At 38.2% G+C, this 16,889-nt stretch overlaps 1 protein-coding gene across 2 annotated transcripts in view; it reads left to right on the top strand.

Moving 5' to 3' along the window:
* Fgf12 (fibroblast growth factor 12) overlaps nt 1–16,411 on the top strand; it is a 558,915-nt gene extending 542,504 nt beyond the window's left edge. For both annotated transcript variants that reach the window (XM_055624928.1, XM_055624927.1), the window contains one exon: nt 14,896–16,411. In XM_055624928.1, coding sequence (XP_055480903.1) covers nt 14,896–15,014 — 119 coding nt within the window. In that variant the 3' untranslated portion in view covers nt 15,015–16,411. The remainder of the gene's footprint in view (nt 1–14,895) is intronic.
* The last annotated feature ends 478 nt before the right edge of the window (nt 16,412–16,889 follow it).

Genomic DNA, 16,889 nt, shown 5'->3' with positions numbered 1-16,889 from the left:
TGTGTGTGTGTGTGTGTGTGTGTGTGTGTGTGTGTGTGTGTGTGTGTAAGTATGTGTGGGCTTTATAATTTTGACAGCTAATCGTCTTATTCATTTCATTGAGTCCTGTGATCATGAATGTTCTTGTTGAGAGTCAAAATCTGCAGGGGCATGACGTATATATTATATACATATACACATTGTTTAAGAAGTGACACAGCAGACATTCATATGAGAACTAAATATGGCATCTCTGCAAATAGAGTGCTCTTCAGAATCTCCTGGAGAACTTGTTAAAACACAAAGTGTCAGAACCTCACCAGCTGAGATTGTAAGTCTGGCTTGAACAAGACATTCTTTTCTTGAATTCTACGTGCTGCTATTGATGTTGCTGTGGAGGGAAGGGCATACTCAAACAAACAAACAACAACAAAAACCCCAGGAAGTCACAAACTAGAAGCAATGGTTTCCAGGCTCTTTGGTTTTCTAGGCTCGATGATTTATCATATGTACCTGTGGAGGGAATGAAGGGTATGTGGTTAGCTTTCCTGCTTTACTTTGCCATGAAATACTGCAAAAATGCAGATTTTTTTAAAAATGGAAATAACAGTAAACTAAATAATCTTGGTAAATGTGACCCACACACACTGCTCTGCCTCCCAACCTCATCCACTTTGTAGTCACAGAAGCGCATTCTAGAGATTAAGCACAGTGTAGGACTTCAGTGGAAATGAGAGACTCATTGGCTTTGAGGTGGAATTTCATCTATATCCCAAATATGGATATCAGCAATGAGGCAACAAACCATGTGAAATCCTTGTGCAAAATGATCATGGAACACTTATTAAAGTGTCACTCACCATAAGAGGAAATTTGGTAGTGTCTAAGAAAATACATTTATGCAGTTATGTGGACAGATAGGAAAACATTGAACACTGTCACTAGACACTGGCCCCAAAGAAAAATATCTCAACCTGTCTCACAGGGGCAATCAAAGTAAAGATTTTTGGTTAGACATGAAGAATTACTAGTACTTAAGAAGGAATAAAATTTAGTAGTATTAACCAAAGATATAGGGACAGGTTTTTGTTTTGTTTTTCCAAGCAAAATTAACAAGAGTTACAAACATCTCAGGTACCCTGGCATTTCTGATTATGAACAGGAATGGTAGCATGCCTGGAAGGAGTGATTTTAGGGGGAAATGGTAGAAAGAAAAGAAAGCTAGCAGAGGCCAGAGAATATGAGACCTTGTAGCTGCCATAAGGCCTCAGGTTTTCTGTTTAATGTGTTCAGAAGTCATTTACACACTTGGAACAAGATTATAAGGCAGTTTGCTAGAATCTCTACCAGGATGAAGGTAGCTCAGACTCTGGGGTGTTATAATGAACAGAGGAAAAAAATGGCTGTATTTATTTTGATGTTAGACTTAGTCGAGCATTTGAATGTATTTGATCCAGGATGTTAGATCAAAAGAAGAAAGAAAGAAGTCAGTGGTGCCTTTCAAGCTTAGCACATGAGCAACTGGTGAATAATGGTGATATTTACTAAATGAGTAAAAACAGAAGAGTAATGGGTTCTATTGTCAGAACAAGTTTTATGTGTTATAGACTTGAGCTTCTTTTAAGAAGACCACGGAGGGGTGACACTTAGCAAAAGTGGGCACGAATGTGTGTTATCTCAATATGTCCACTGCTCACAGGCAGCATCTTAAAGCATGATGTAATCCCTTAGACCAAGTTCTCTCAACCCTAACACTCCTGAAGTAGGTGCTTATTCTTATCTTATTCTTACTTATCTGATAAGGGTTAAAGGAGCTCTGGGAATTTAATGGGAAAACAGAGAAGGAATGGGATATATCACATGGGAAAATGAGAGGCATGCAGTGGAAATGCACTAGCATTCGAGGAAGAGTGAAGTCTCCCCTGAGGGTTTTTATTTCTTTCTTTCTTTTTACTTTTTAAATACTAGTTACAGTTTATTAACTTTGTATCCCAGGTGTAGCCTGCTCCCTCATTCCCTCGAAATCCCACCCTCCCTCCCTCATCTCCTCCCTGCCCCTTTCCAAGTCCACAGATAGGGGAGGTCTCCTCCCCTTCCATCTGACCCTAGCTTATCAGGTTTCTTCAGGACTGGCTGCAATGTACATGTCTGTGGTCTAGCAAAGCTGCTCCTCCCTCAGGGTGTGGGAGAGGTCAAAGAGCCAGCCACTAAGTTCATGTCAGAAATAGTCCTTGTTCCCCTAACTAGGGAACCCGCTTGGATACTGACCTACCATGGGCTATATATGAGCAGGGGTTCTAGGTTATATAAAGAATCAAAGAAACCAAGAGCTGGTTCTTTGAGAAAATCAACAAGATAAACAAACCCTTAGCCAAACTAACTAAAAGGCCAAGAGACATTATCCAAATCATCAAAATCAGAAATGAAAAGGTGTGTATATCTACAGAGACACTGAGGAAATCCAAACAATCATTAGGTCATACTACAAAAGCCTATATGCCATAAAATTTGAAAATCTAAAAGAAATGGACAATTTTCTTGGTAGATTCGATCTACCAAAAGTAAGTAAAGATCAGGCAGAAAGACTGAATAGCCCTATATCCCCCAAAGAAATTGAAGCAGTCATCAACAGTCTCCCTTTCAAAAAAAAAAGCTCTGGGCCAGACGGTTTCAGAACAGAATTCTACCAGACCTTCAAAGAAATGCTAACTCCAATTCTCTTCAAACTATTCCACAAAACAGAAACAGAAGGAACATTACCAAACTCATTCTACAAAGCCACGGTCACCTTGATACCTAAACCACACAAAGACCCAACAAAAAAAGAGAACTTCACACCTGTCTCTCTTATAAACATTGATGCAAAAATACCCAACAAAACACTTGCAAACCGAATCCAAGAATGTATAAAAGGTATCATCCACCATGACCAAGTAGGCTTCATCCCAGGCATGCAAGGGTTGTTTAACATACAGAACTCCATCAATGTAATCCATCATATAAACAAACTGTAGGAGAAAAACCACATGATCATCTCCTTAGATGCCGTAAAAGCATTTGTCAAAATCCAACACCCATTCATGTTTAAAGTCTTGGAGAGATCTGGGATACAAGGCACATACCTAAATATAGTAAAGGCAATATACAGCAAGCCTATAACCAACATCAAACTCAATGGAGGGAAACTTAAAACAATCCCACTGAAATCAGGGACAAGGCAAGGCTGCCCACTCTCTCCATGTCTATTTAAGATAGTAATTGAAGTCCTAGCTAGAGCAATAAGACAAGTTAAAGAGATCAAGGGGATACAAACCGGAAAGAAAGAGGTCAAAATTTCACTATTCGCAGATAATATGATAGTATACATGAGCAACCCCAAAAATTCAACCAGAGAACTCCTTTACCTGATAAACACCTTCAGCAAAGTAGCTGGATACAAAATTAACTCAAAAAAATCAGAAGCCCTCCTGTATACAAAAGACAAAAGGGCTGAGAAAGAAATCAGAGAAACAACCCACTAATAACATAAAATACCTTGGTGTAACTCTAACCAAGCAAGTGCAAGACCTGTTTGGAAAACAAACAAACAAAAAACAACAACAACAACAACAAACAAAATACTTCAAGTCTCTGAAGAAAGAAATTGAAGAAGATATCAGAAGATGGAAAGATCTCCTGTGCTCATGGCTTGGCAGGATTAACATAGTTAAAGTGGCCATCTTACCAAAAGCATTCTACAGATTCCCATGAAATTACCAACACAATTCTTTACAGACCCTGAAAGAAAAATTAATTCTCAACTTCATATGGAGAAACAAAAAAACCAAAATTTCCAATTGTTGTACCATCCTGTACAACAACAGATTATCTGGAGGTATCTCCATCTCTGATCTCAAGCTGTACTACAGAACAATAGTAATAAAAACGGTATGGTATTGGCATAGAAACTGAAAGGTAGATCAATGGAACAGAATAGAAGACCCAGAAATAAACCCACACACCTATGGATACTTGATTTTTGACAAGGAAGCCAAAACTATTCAATGGAAAAAAGACAACATCTTCAACAAATGATGCTGGTCCAACTGGATGTCTACATGCAGAAAAATGAAAATAGATCCATGTTTATCACCCTGCACAAAACTAAAGTCCAAGTGGGTTAAAGATCTAAACATAAAGCCAGGTACACTACATGGGTTAGGAAAAAAAAATGGGGAAGAGCTAGAACTCATTGGCACAGGACACAACTTCCTGAACAGAACACCAACAACACAGGCTCTAAGCGTAACAATCTCATGTGTTTGAAGATCAGGTTTTCATTTCAAGAATTTTCAGCCCCTGTCATTTTACTATACATTCAATAGTTTGGATATGAGCTCAAGAGTTAGCCATATCCAGAGTAATGTTTACTCTGTCTTGGGTATGTGTCATACTTGATCAATCTACCCACTTTGTGCTTCAATTTCTTAACTGAGAAGGAGAACACCGGAAGTGTTTCATTTAGGTTATTTGAGAAATGTGTGTGTATGTAAGTGTGTATGCACATGTGTGTGAGCACACATAAAAATTAATACAGAGTTACAAATGGACAATAGCTTAAAGCTTTAATTTTGCTAATCTGCTAATTGTGTCTCCTTAAAGTTTTACAAGCATAAGAACACACACATACACACACACATCTATAACTCAGGCATATAGAAGTAGCCAATGTTTGTTATTATGAGGGTGAAAGCCCGAGGGATACCCTGAAGTGACACCAGGCACCTGGTTTTTCAGAGTTGTCACCGTTGCAAATAACAGCAGCTTCTGCTTTTTATTTTCGCAGGTGTTTAAGAAAGTTACCAATTTAATCTACTTTTTCAAGGAAAAAAAAAATAATGATTACTGGATGTTGAAACCTGCAGACAGGGACTGTGACCTGTGATGATGGTATAAAAAACCTGCACATTCTGATAGCCACATTTGAATGCAGGCACCAGAGAAAATAACATGGGAGGATGGAGATCCCATGCTAATGAGGATTGCTTTGTTGTTGGTTAGAAAACCATAAAGCCCAGTAGCACACACTAATTGCTTTTTGCCTTCAAAAGAACAATCCTTCCTGTAAAAAGAAAGCAAAATACATGACCCATATAATCGCAAATTTGGTAGCTTATGTAAAATTTATATCCAGATGTAGCATTTCATCTGTGATTCCACGACCTCTCAGCTCAACCTTCCTGACGCCAGCGCCCTGGTTACTAGCATCTACCTTACAAGTTTGTACTTCTCCCATCCAAGGCTTAAACCTGGAATTCTTAGTATTTGCTGTGTCTCAAGGTAGTCTGTGATGTAAATTTTATTCTTAGGAACCTGTGTTTGTCCTTGAGTCTAAAAATGATGGCAAACGCTTTGACACCAAACCTCTACCTCATTTTTATTTAGAAAGCTCTGCTGGGTGCTCCCTGCCAGTCTGCTCCTAAGTTAGAAAAATAAAGCGTGTAATTGGAAAGAAAGGTCAAGAAGAGGAAGAGGCAACTGAAGCATAGGTCGGAGTAAGAGGAAAGAGGGAAGGAAAAAGCTGAGATAAGAATATGCTTCAATTTGAACTTGGTGCTAAAGAACTTAACGGAAGTGTCTCCGTTTCTGTAATCGTCTCTCTGTACGATTCATCCAAAACCACTGTAACAAAAGGAATGGCAGAGGAACAGTGACATTCTGTCACAAAAATATTCTGAGGATGAAAAAGAAACAAAGAAAGGAAACTTCCTCACCTTTCTGTGCTGACTACTGAACAGAAAGAAGCAAAACTGCTGGATCAAGGACAGCAGAGAGGAATCAGATGTAAGGGGGAAAAGTTTCAAACATTCAGCTATTCCTTTTTAGGACCTTGAACAGACTTGAAATTTGGGGATTGAAACTTTTGACAAAATGTGTGAGGTACAACTAGGAATACAGTAATTATAATTGGCCCCATACAAAACATATTAAATTATTACTACTAAAATAAAAAAAGGGGCATTAGGGAGTTAATGAGAGATGGCTCAGCAGTTAAGAGCACTGGCTGTTCTTCCAAAAGGACCCATGTTCAAGTCCCAGAACCCACATGGCAGCTCACAACTGTCTGTGACTCCAGTTCCAGGGGACCCAACACCCTCTTACACACGTACGGGCAGGCAAAACACCAATACACATATAAATAGATAGATAAATAGATAGATAGATAGATAGATAGATAGATAGATAGATAGATAGATAGATAGATAGATAGATAGACTTATGTGTATTAAAAGCATTATCACAACTTGCAGGTGCAGACACAGTTGATGGCTTTTTGTCTCCAATTGTCACCAGGGAGGACACTGAACTGGGTTTCTGTGAAAGCAGGTGTGAAGCTCAGTAGACAGGAAAGATAAGGAACTTTGTTTCTTTTTTTTTTTTTTTTTTTGCTTGGTTTCCAGTGTAGAAAATTTTTCTTGTTAAAATGAAGAGAAGGTCACCTTTTACCCTCATGCCTAAAGCAAGCTAAGATGCATAACACAAAGAATGCAGGAAAAATAGCCATAAGAATGTATTTAATACAATGTTTGAGTTTCTAAAACAAAATAGATCTGTTCTAGAAAGGATAGTAGCTCACTGTAACAGAAAACAGTGGAAATGCCCTCTCCCTAACAATGAACTAGCTAGGGGCTTTCTGGCTAGTAGAGAGAAAAAGAGCTTGAATCTGGCATGGGCTAGGAATTGTTTGATAATTTATATCACTATATAGGAATAACATCTAGACAGATCCCTGGACATGCTTGCTCTAAGTTCCTACTCTTGTTTTAGTGGTCCATAATTACAAATTAACAAGGGAACTCCATATATTAACTCACATGCTTATGTGAAATCATAGACTCTATAATTGTCGTTTCCTATGTGGGATTAATTATTCTGGGTTTATCAGTTACTGTTTGTCTTGAGCTCTTAAGGTCTACATTAAGCTCCTTCCAAATGGAAGCCTGTTTTAACTAGCTCGAGCAAACAACAACAACAACAACAACAAACATATTGCAATTGCAGCCAAAATTGGAAGCTGGAGCAGGCACAGCAGATACAAGGTAGATCTCAGAGTAATGGATAACGACTTAGATTTGCTTCTGTGATTCCCAAATTGTATTTGCTAGGAACTAAAGAATTCATAAGCACTTTTAAATGGGTTTCTTCTGAAAACCAGACTGTGAGGTTCATTCTGACTGATTTTTCCTGACTAAACTTACCAGCTGAATTCATGCCAAGTACGTGTAAACATGTCTGATAAAGAAAAGATTGAATAATTAAAAATTTCTAGATACTTGTGTATTTGATGATGGACGTATTATATAATCTTCATTTAGTATCAAAATTAGACTGGTGCCTTTTTATATAGAGTGATCAAAGTTTCCAGTTATTAGGGATGAAATTTGAGAAGGCCTGGGACAAGTTAGCCCTAGGTCACTTTTTCCCACACCACCTTTCCTATATGATTCCATCCTGTGTTCATGTTTATTTTCACAGCATGTCCAGAGCAGCCTGTTTACACTTTAATTGTTTATAACATCATGTGGCTAAATTGATACTCCATAAGCAGGGCAGTTCTGTAATTTCTTACTGAATCCTTGAATCCGCTTCCCAAGCCTATATTCTTTAGGTTATACCTCAATATTTTTGAGTACTGAGAGAGATTGACTATACCTCTGCTAACAGGAAATCTCTTTATTTACTTTATTTAATGTGTTTGAGTGTTCTGTCAGCATGGGTGTAAGTGCATTGTACTGTGCGCATGCCAGGGGATGAAAGGGCCAGAAGAGAATGTCAGATTCACTGGAACTGGGGTTACAGATGTTTTCTGAGTCACTGTGTGTGTGCTGAGAACTGAATCTACAAGAACAGTTAAGTGTTCTTAACTGCTGAACCATCTCATAAACCCATATAGTTACTTCTTCTTTATCTATTACTTAATCTCAGGGTAGTCAGGATGTTTTTAATTGTGAAAAATATAAAAAGAAAATTTACCATGTCCGTCATTTTTTTTTTATTTTATTTTTCTTTTTAGTTACATTTTGTTAACTCTGTGTCCCAGCTGTATCCCGCTCCCTCATTCCCCCCCCAACCCCACACTCCCTCCCTGGTCTCCTCCCTGCCCCTTTCCAAGTCCCCTGATAGGGGAGGAGGTCCTCCCCTATCATCTGACCCTGTTTTATCAGGTATCTTCAGGGCTGGCTGCAAAGTCCTCCTCTGTGGCCTAACAGACTGCTCCTCCCCTGGGGGGGGTGTCAAACAGCCTGCCCTTGAGATCCTGTTAGAAATAGTCCGTGTTCCCCTTACTTTGGAAAACTACTTGGTTACTGAGCTACCACAGGCCACATCCGAGCAGAAGTTCTAGGTTATATCCATAGATGGTCCTTGGTTGAGTGTCAGTCTCAGAAAAGACCCTGTGCCCAGATATATTTGGTCCTTGTAGAGCTCCTATCCTTTCCATATCATACTAACTTCCCTTCTTTCATATGATTCCCTGCACTCTGCCGAGGGTTTGGTTATGAGTCTTAGTGTCTGCTTTGAAACACTGCTAGGTAGAGTCTTTCAGATGCCTTTTGTGGTAGACTCCTGTCATCGCAGGAGACCTCCCTCCTCCTCGGCACAGCGGACTCACCTTTCTCAGCACAGACCTAACTGCCTGGGGCCTGCAGCCACTGAGGCGGAGCCCCAAGCCCTTTATCGGCAAAGGCCAGCAGTACTGTGTCTCAGAGCCCCAGATTCATGTCCGTCATTTAAAGTGTACATGTTAGTGCTGTTACGTTTATCCGGAGTTTAGAAGCCATCACCATAACTGTTTTCATTCCACAAAGCTGAATGTCTACACTTTTTAAGCCTTAATTGTCTATCATAGCTCCTCCCCGACCTTTACAACAATTCCACTTTGTCTTCATGCTTACCAATACTTTAATTTTCTCATAGCGATTCATGTAATATTTGGCCCCTGTGAGCTAGCTTATTTGGCTTGCTGCCATTTCTTCAATGTTCATCCATCCTGTGACATGTACTGATGTTCATTCGAAACTTAATCAACATTGAATATGTTTGAATATGTATCACATTATATTCAGTCATTCTGCCAAGGGTTACTTCATCCTTTGGCTCTTCTAAGTAATGTGGCTGTAATCATTGGTGTTCAAAAATATGTTCAAGTGCTTTCTTTCTTTTCCTTTCCTTTTTTGTTACGTCTCCAGAAGAGCAGGTGTTGGATGCTTTGGTAATCTTGTGTGTAACTGTCTTAACAATCATCACTTCTCAAAGTGCAGGGAATCTTATGAAAGAAGGGGGGGATAGTAAGATCTGGAAAGGACGGGATCTCCACAGGGAGAGGAACAGAATAAAAAAAATCTGGGCACAGGGGTCTTTTCTGAGACTGATATTCCAACCAAGGACCATTCATGGATATAAACTAGAACCCCTACTCAGATGTAGCCCATGACAGCTCAGTCTCGAAGTAGGTTCCCTAAGTAAGGGGAAGAGGGACTGTCTCTGACATGAACTCGGTGGCTGGCTCTTTGACTGCCTCCCCCTGAGGGGATAGCAGCCTTGCCAGGACATTGCAGCCAGTCCTGATGAGACCTGGTAAGTTAAGGTCAGATGGAATGGGAGGAGGACCTTCCCTATCAGTGGACTTGGAGAGGGGCATGGGAGGAGATGAGGAAGGGATGGTGGGATTGAGAGGGAATGAGGGATGGGGCTACAGGTGGTATACAAGTGAATAAACTGTAATTAATATAAAATTTAATTAAAAAAACAATCATTTCTCATAGTTGTTATACTCCCACATTCTGAACAACAACTCATCAGGGTTCTAATGTCTCCACATACCCATCAATACTTTTTAGTTTCTACTTACTCTTTTTTAGCATATCCATGAAGTATATGTTTTCAGAACCATTTCTTGACCACAGCAGCAATATTTAGTAAAAGGAAGACAAGCTTAAATATTAACAAATATCTGACCACCATAATGTAAACATTATCTGATATTAACTCATTGAATCTTGTTTTGACCAAAACTCCTGACTAGACAGTCTCATCCTGGCTCTGCCACTGCTCATCCCAGAAACTAGGGAAGTCACTTACTTTCTTTATCTTTAAAAAATGAAGAGAATTTCTGACCTATGAGAATCATAGCATTATTCAAATTAGTAAATGAGGAGGTCAATTTAAAATGGCTTTGAATGCATTGAAATGACAGATTTATTGGTAGGATTAACAGGCTACATTTTGACTTACAGTGTATTTGTTGGACACTGTGTGCTTAGTCACTTCTTAAATTGTTCCATCATTTATTCTTAAGTATTGAGATAGAGAATTATCACAGCTATTGGAGGCGGCTGTTATCACACGAAGGAAAGCTTGTCCTTTCCCTGTCCTTTTCTGTACACTGTAATTGAATTGAATTCTTCTCTGTAAAGTAATTTTAGTCCTTAAATTCGATTGAGATCTATATTCCCTTACTTGTTACCTGCTGAAGTTTGATGTTTTGCTGAATTTCAGGACTTATAAAGGATAATAAAAAAGGAATTGGCTTAATAGAACTCTCCCTCTCCCATCCTCTCTCCTTTCTTTCCTCCTTCCCTACTTCCCTCCCTTCCTCTTATCCTTTCTCTTTTCTTCCATGTCTTATTTCCCTCCTTCTTTCCTTTTTCTCCAGCTCCATGCACTTCCTAGAACTACCTGACTTTACTTTGTATTATCATACAAATTCGCTTGGTAAGCAGCAATGTAGAAAAGGAAATGGATATTTTATTCATTGGGTGAATGAAAGACAGTTTCTTTCAGTGAATTGGAAGACAATCTTGTTAATCATTTTGTTTATTAAAACCCTGAATTTTATTGTTCAATTTAATGGGATATAATGAGGGTACTGATTGAATTACCCTAAAAAAGAAATACATCTGCTGTGGCATTTGTGAGTTTTACTTTTATCAACTGTAAAATTCCACAAGTCAGTTTGAACATTTCTTTGCAGACTCAATTTCAGAAATGGATAGTAGGGTTCAATTATTGGAAAATTTGTCTGCAGCATACATTCTAGTGCTGATATTTGTGAGTTCACACTTGAAGTAGTTTTGGTATGTGTGAGAAATAGTAAATACATAAAAATAAAAGACCAAATATATCACTTGGGTAGACTCAATAGAATGAGAAGAGAAGGGATATTGGAATTATAGAAAATGTAATTATACAAATACATTATATAAGGGTAATCAGGCAGTATTGCCCTTCAAGTATTCCCTAAGATGATGTTGAAATAATCTGTGGCCCAGTACATTTTCTCTGTATTTACAAACAAAAGGTTTTTTTTTTTTTTCATCCATTGAGATTATAATTTAGTGATCTGTGCTGGAGCCCAAAGATTGTGGGTTTTCATAGTTGATTAGGTAACAGAATTCTGAAAACTGCTCCATGGTATTCTGTGAATTGCTTTTCAGTGGAATCGCTTCATTGCCTTTGAGTTTCCCTGTGTGTTAGCCAGTTATAGATAAGTGGTTATATTATGCACAAATGAAAGTTTGCTTTCACCTTGGAGGTTTGATAGAATGCTCTACTTGCCTCATAACAGAAATGCAATTAAGAGCTAGTACACTTGAGGGATTTTAAGAATCTACTTGGCTATTTTATAAGAATTTTCCATCATTCTTTTTGTTGTTTTTGCTAAAGACAGGAATTTGATTTACCCATTTGCACCATTAAAAAACACCAGAATCAACTCTCTGAGCTATTAGCACATAGCCTACTAGGATTGCACACTCCCACTTCAACAGATAGCATTTTGAGATATGGGAAATATTTGTGTCAATAATTGAAATATTTAAAAACATCATTCTAAAATACATTTGTGATACTGTTGCATAAAACATTGAATGAACATATATCATAGTCCGATTCTGTACTATTCAGAGAATGTGTATTGTATTTCACCAATATTAGCATCATCTATAAGTTATTAAAAATGAAGATTCTCAAACCCACTATAGAACTAATTACTCATAAGTTGCATAGTAACACATGCCTACGTGGTATAAACACACAGTACTGCACACTACCGAATGCATTGGAAGATTTTTATTTCATTGAACTAGTACTATAAGAGCCATGTTTGTAGTTTTCTTAATATATGTGTCGGATGTGGTGGAATGGCTTTGGCCAGAACAGTTTATACTGAATTCTCTAAAACATACTATATAGAATCCTTTCTTTAAAATTCTTTATTAATTGCATTTTACTCACTTTGCATCCCCCCTGTGTTTCCCTCCCTCCTCCTGTCCCAATCCCTCCCTTCCTTCACCCTCTGCATGCAAGTCCTCCACCCTCCTCCCCAAGTCCACTGATAGGGGAGGACTTCTTTTCCTTCCTTCTGATCCTAGTCAATTAGGTCTCATCAGGAGTGGCTGCCTTGTCTTCTTCTGTGGCCTGGTAATGCTGCTCCCCCCTTAGGGGGAGGTATTAAAGAGCAGGCCAATCAGTTCGTGTCAGAGGAAGTCCCTGTTCCTATTATAATGGAACCCACTTGGATACTGAACTGCCGTAGGCTACATCTGTGCAGGGGTCTTAGGTTATCTCTTGGTAGGAGTATGAGTCTCAGGAAAGACCCCTGTGCTAAAATTTTTTGGTTCTGTTGCCCTCCTTGTGAACCTCCTGTCCTTTCCAGATCTTACTATTATTTCCCACTTTTTTCATAAGATTCCCTGCATTCTGCCCAAAGTCTAGCCATAAGTCTCAACATCTGCTTTGATAGTCTGCAGGGCAGAGCCTTTCAGAGGCCCTCTGTGGGAGGCTCCTAACTTGTTTCCTGTTTTCTTCTTCTTCTGGTGTCCATACTCTTTGCCTTTTGGAGTGGGGATTGAGCATTTTAGCCAGAGTCCTCCCTCTTGATTAGTTTCTTTAGGTGTACAGATTTTAGTAGGTTTATCCTATATTACATGTTTATATGAGTGTGTATATACTGTGTGTATCTTTCTGCTTCTGGGATAGCTCACTCAGGATGATCCTTTCCAGCTCCCACCATTTACCTGCAAATTTCATGATTTCCTTATTTTTCATTGCTGAATGGACTTGGGGAGGGGATGTGTGGAGAAGGGGGAGGAAGAGAGAGATTGGGAGGGGAGGAGGGAGGGAACTAGAGGGGGGATACAAAGTAAATAAAGTGAAAGTTAAAAAAAAAACATTCAAATCAAAAGGTTCAAATCTTCATCTTCACTTTAAGGACATCACTGAAACTGCCCAGGTCATCAATGTTTGCATTGCCTGTATCCATATGCCCAGGAAATTGCCAGATTTCTACCAGCATGCTGCCTTTAGTAGACTATAGCTACTTGACTAAGACCCATATTTCAAGCATGAGTTTCATACCACTTTTAAAAATATTTCCTTCATAATCTGCCTACTATTGTTGTTTTCCATTCTCATAGAGTTAATTTTGTGGCCATCTTTTGGTCTTCACAGGTGTACTCAATGAAAGGGGTGAATTGAACCACACTATCAGAATTTATTAGCCATGCTCTGGCTAAGTTTTTGTTCAAATTTCTAGCCAATATTTAGCTCATTAGTACGCTGCTTTTGTTTCCTTCTTCATTCACCTCCCCCTGAGGCGGGGACAGCCTTATCAGGCTACAGAGGAAGACAATGCAGACACTCCTGATGAGACCTGATAGAATAGGATCAGAAGGAAGGAGAGGAAGACCTCCCCTATCAGTGGACTGGGGAAGAGGCATAGGAGAAGAAGAGGGAGGGTGGGATTGGGAGGGAATTGGAGAGGGGGCCACAGCTGGAATATAAAGTGAATAAACTGTAATTAATATAAAAAAATAAAAATTACAAAAGCACAAAAGATCCTAAAAAAAAAAAGTGTGTCCAAGTTGAGACCCTCAGTAAGTAGCTGAGTCAGCCTGTGGATCAAATAGTATATCTCCTGAAGATATATTATTCCCCATTCATACCCAGCAGAGGAAACTATCTGATGTTGGAAACAACATTCAAATTATTGAATCATTGTGCTGATGATAGACAGATTAGACAGAGGATATTTATTTGTTCTTATTTAAAAAATTAAAGTAGCTCCTGATACTTAAGTGAAATATGCCTAGGTAGACATATTTATCTCTATTATAATAACAAACCAGTGAGTCTAAAGGACTCACTATGGTGATTTATCTTGTAATAGTAACTATGCACTGGAAAATCTATTCATTCTAAGCCATGACTGAGAAACAGCCATGATAGCTTATAGATAATAACCTTAGAGCAAGACAAAGAAGAGAGGATATGGACTTAATTCTACATTGAATAACCTACCTTTCCTATTGGAGAGTAGCTACAGAGAGGGCTCTGTTCCTTGATTTGGGTGAAGGAAGTATGGGCCAATTAAGGAAACATGTTGATATTTTTCTACTTCTCTCTCTGCACCCAAATATGCCTTCTGATGAAGGATGCTCTAAACATTAGGGCTAAAAATTCATAGCCACAGCAATGGTATAATTTTTGTAATGGGGTAAACTAGGAGCGTGTCAAGAAATATCCTCCTCCAGAAACTAGGCTAGAGAATAAGGACTAGAAAGCAAAGTATGTTTACTTTTAAATACTGCATTTGTGATTTCTCCTTTCAATAAAAATCCTGTTACTACATTAGGAGACTGTATATATTCAAGCTATATTCCACAGAACAGGAACAACTGGCATGCATGTGGTGATTGTGCCTAACCGAAGCACAGAGAACCATATGTAGCTCCTGAGGATATTTATCCCTAACACTTCACATTTGGGAGAAGAACTGGTGATGACAGTGAAGAATATTCTAAAGTCAAATCTGAGAATTTCATTGAAGCCAAGTTTTTGTTAATCAGCATAAGTAATTTTTGTCATTTTGCTTTACAGTGTGTATGTACAGAGAACCATCACTACATGAAATTGGAGAAAAGCAAGGACGTTCGAGGAAAAGTTCGGGAACACCCACCATGAATGGAGGCAAAGTCGTGAATCAAGATTCTACATAGCTGAGAACTTGTCTTATTGTCCCTCTCCTCCCTCTCCCTTCTTCTCTCCTCCCTCTTCCCATTTTCTCCAATAAATTCACCCAACAAGAGAAAAAAATAAATAAAACAGCATCACAGGACTTAGTAGCTGAGATTCTGCACTCGAAATCTTCCTTTGTGTAGGACAAGAAAATTGAACCAAAGCTTGCCTGTTGCAATGTGGTAGAAAATTCACATGCATAAAAATTATTGCACATAAAAGAAAAGGAAAAAAATAAATCAGGACTCCACAAACATTAAATTTAACTGAGTTGTTATTAACAGAGGGCTAATTGTAATGAAGACACGACTATAATGCAAACAAAATGCAGTCACTGAATGAATGGAAAGGTTTTGAGAAAGCCACTAAAACTGTTGTTGAACTGTAAATTCTTTTAAGTTCTAGAGAATTCTGTGATGTGCGGTTTTGTTTCATCTTTGTATTTCTTTAGACTTCTGAAAGTTGTACACAACTACATCCTGCTTCTAGGATATTATTTTAATCATAAAATTGAAGATGTCAAAATTATATTATTCTAATGTCTATCCGACATATAGCCAGGGGCCATTTAGCATGAAGAAAAGTTTTAAATGTTATTCTTGATGTTGATAATATATTTTTATTTTAGTAAAGGAAAATTTTGTGTTGAATTTAATCACATCAGCTGATTTAATTCCTTTGTAAAGAGTTTTACATTCTTCAATGAGAATGTTATATTTTTTATCTAGGTAGTGATCTGGGATTTCATTATTTTTTTAGACATTTAGTAAAAAAAAAAGGCTTTTATTGTATTACTGAGGAAACTTAGGGAATCCTCTCCACCTGGTGAAGAAGCACAGGCTCCTTGCTTTCTTGATTCAGTCTTAGTGTTTATTTGTGGGTATCTTTGAGTGTGTACATGTGTGTCTAGATGTCAAAAAAAGTTGGTTTTTTTTCTGTTTGTTGCTTTTTGTTTTGTTTTTACCATAATTTGCAACAGGAGAGAAGGAAGACGGGTTTTACAGAAGGAAATAAGTCTGAGACATAGAGTCAAAGCAAATTTAAATTGCATTTTTTACGTTGTCAGAATTTTGCTTGTAGATTGTTTTCCAAACTCTATGAGAAATTTAGAGGGCATGGCTGTGAAATTCCTTACTTATCATCTATGAATCCAGTGGCTTGTTTGCTGGAATTATCTACACAGATAAGCCCAGTTTGCAATAATTCTATGTTCTAGAAAAACAGAAGGTAACTAGTCAAACATGGACATTTCAAGAGACAGGGAGAGGAAAAAAATGTGGAAGTGACAGCTTTGATTCCAATACATAGGGTTTTGTGGGTGGGTTTGTACAGTAACAAAAAAAAAAAAAAACAAAAAAAAAAAAAACACAAACCACCATGTGAAAGCAAGCAAACACAGTTAGGAACACTGAAGTACTAACAAACACTAGCAAAGATATGAAGCTATGCCATGGCATTGGAATCACTACATCTACTCAGCCCTGGAAACAAACAATGGTGTAGAGACATCCAAATTAAAACAAACCAAACCCAGAATGTTAAGAATGTTTGCGGATTTATGGATATCATAGTGAGAAGATTTAGCATGTGACTTCTCCTATGCCTCTACTGTCCAGCATGTATTGTCCCAACTATGCCTACCTAAAACACATATTTTGCAGAAGCTCTAAGCCCTCACCTCAAACTTTCCCACTGGTTGCTGTATTCTTTCGAGGTTAAATGTAGTGTCTCCACTCTACACAATCATTATTCTTTAATGTGATTCTTGTTCTATCAAGTATCCTATTTATGTTCTCTGGAGGGTGGCAGAAAATGTACTGGAGGAATTTTCCTGTAAATATAGGAAGAATAGAGTT

The sequence above is a fragment of the Psammomys obesus genome, unplaced genomic scaffold, assembly GCF_907164565.1.
Source record: "Psammomys obesus unplaced genomic scaffold, mPsaObe1.curated_primary_1811, whole genome shotgun sequence".
Taxonomy (NCBI): Eukaryota; Metazoa; Chordata; class Mammalia; order Rodentia; family Muridae; genus Psammomys; species Psammomys obesus.
Note: the sequence above shows the minus strand (reverse complement) of the source record. Positions and strands in the feature narration are given on the sequence as shown.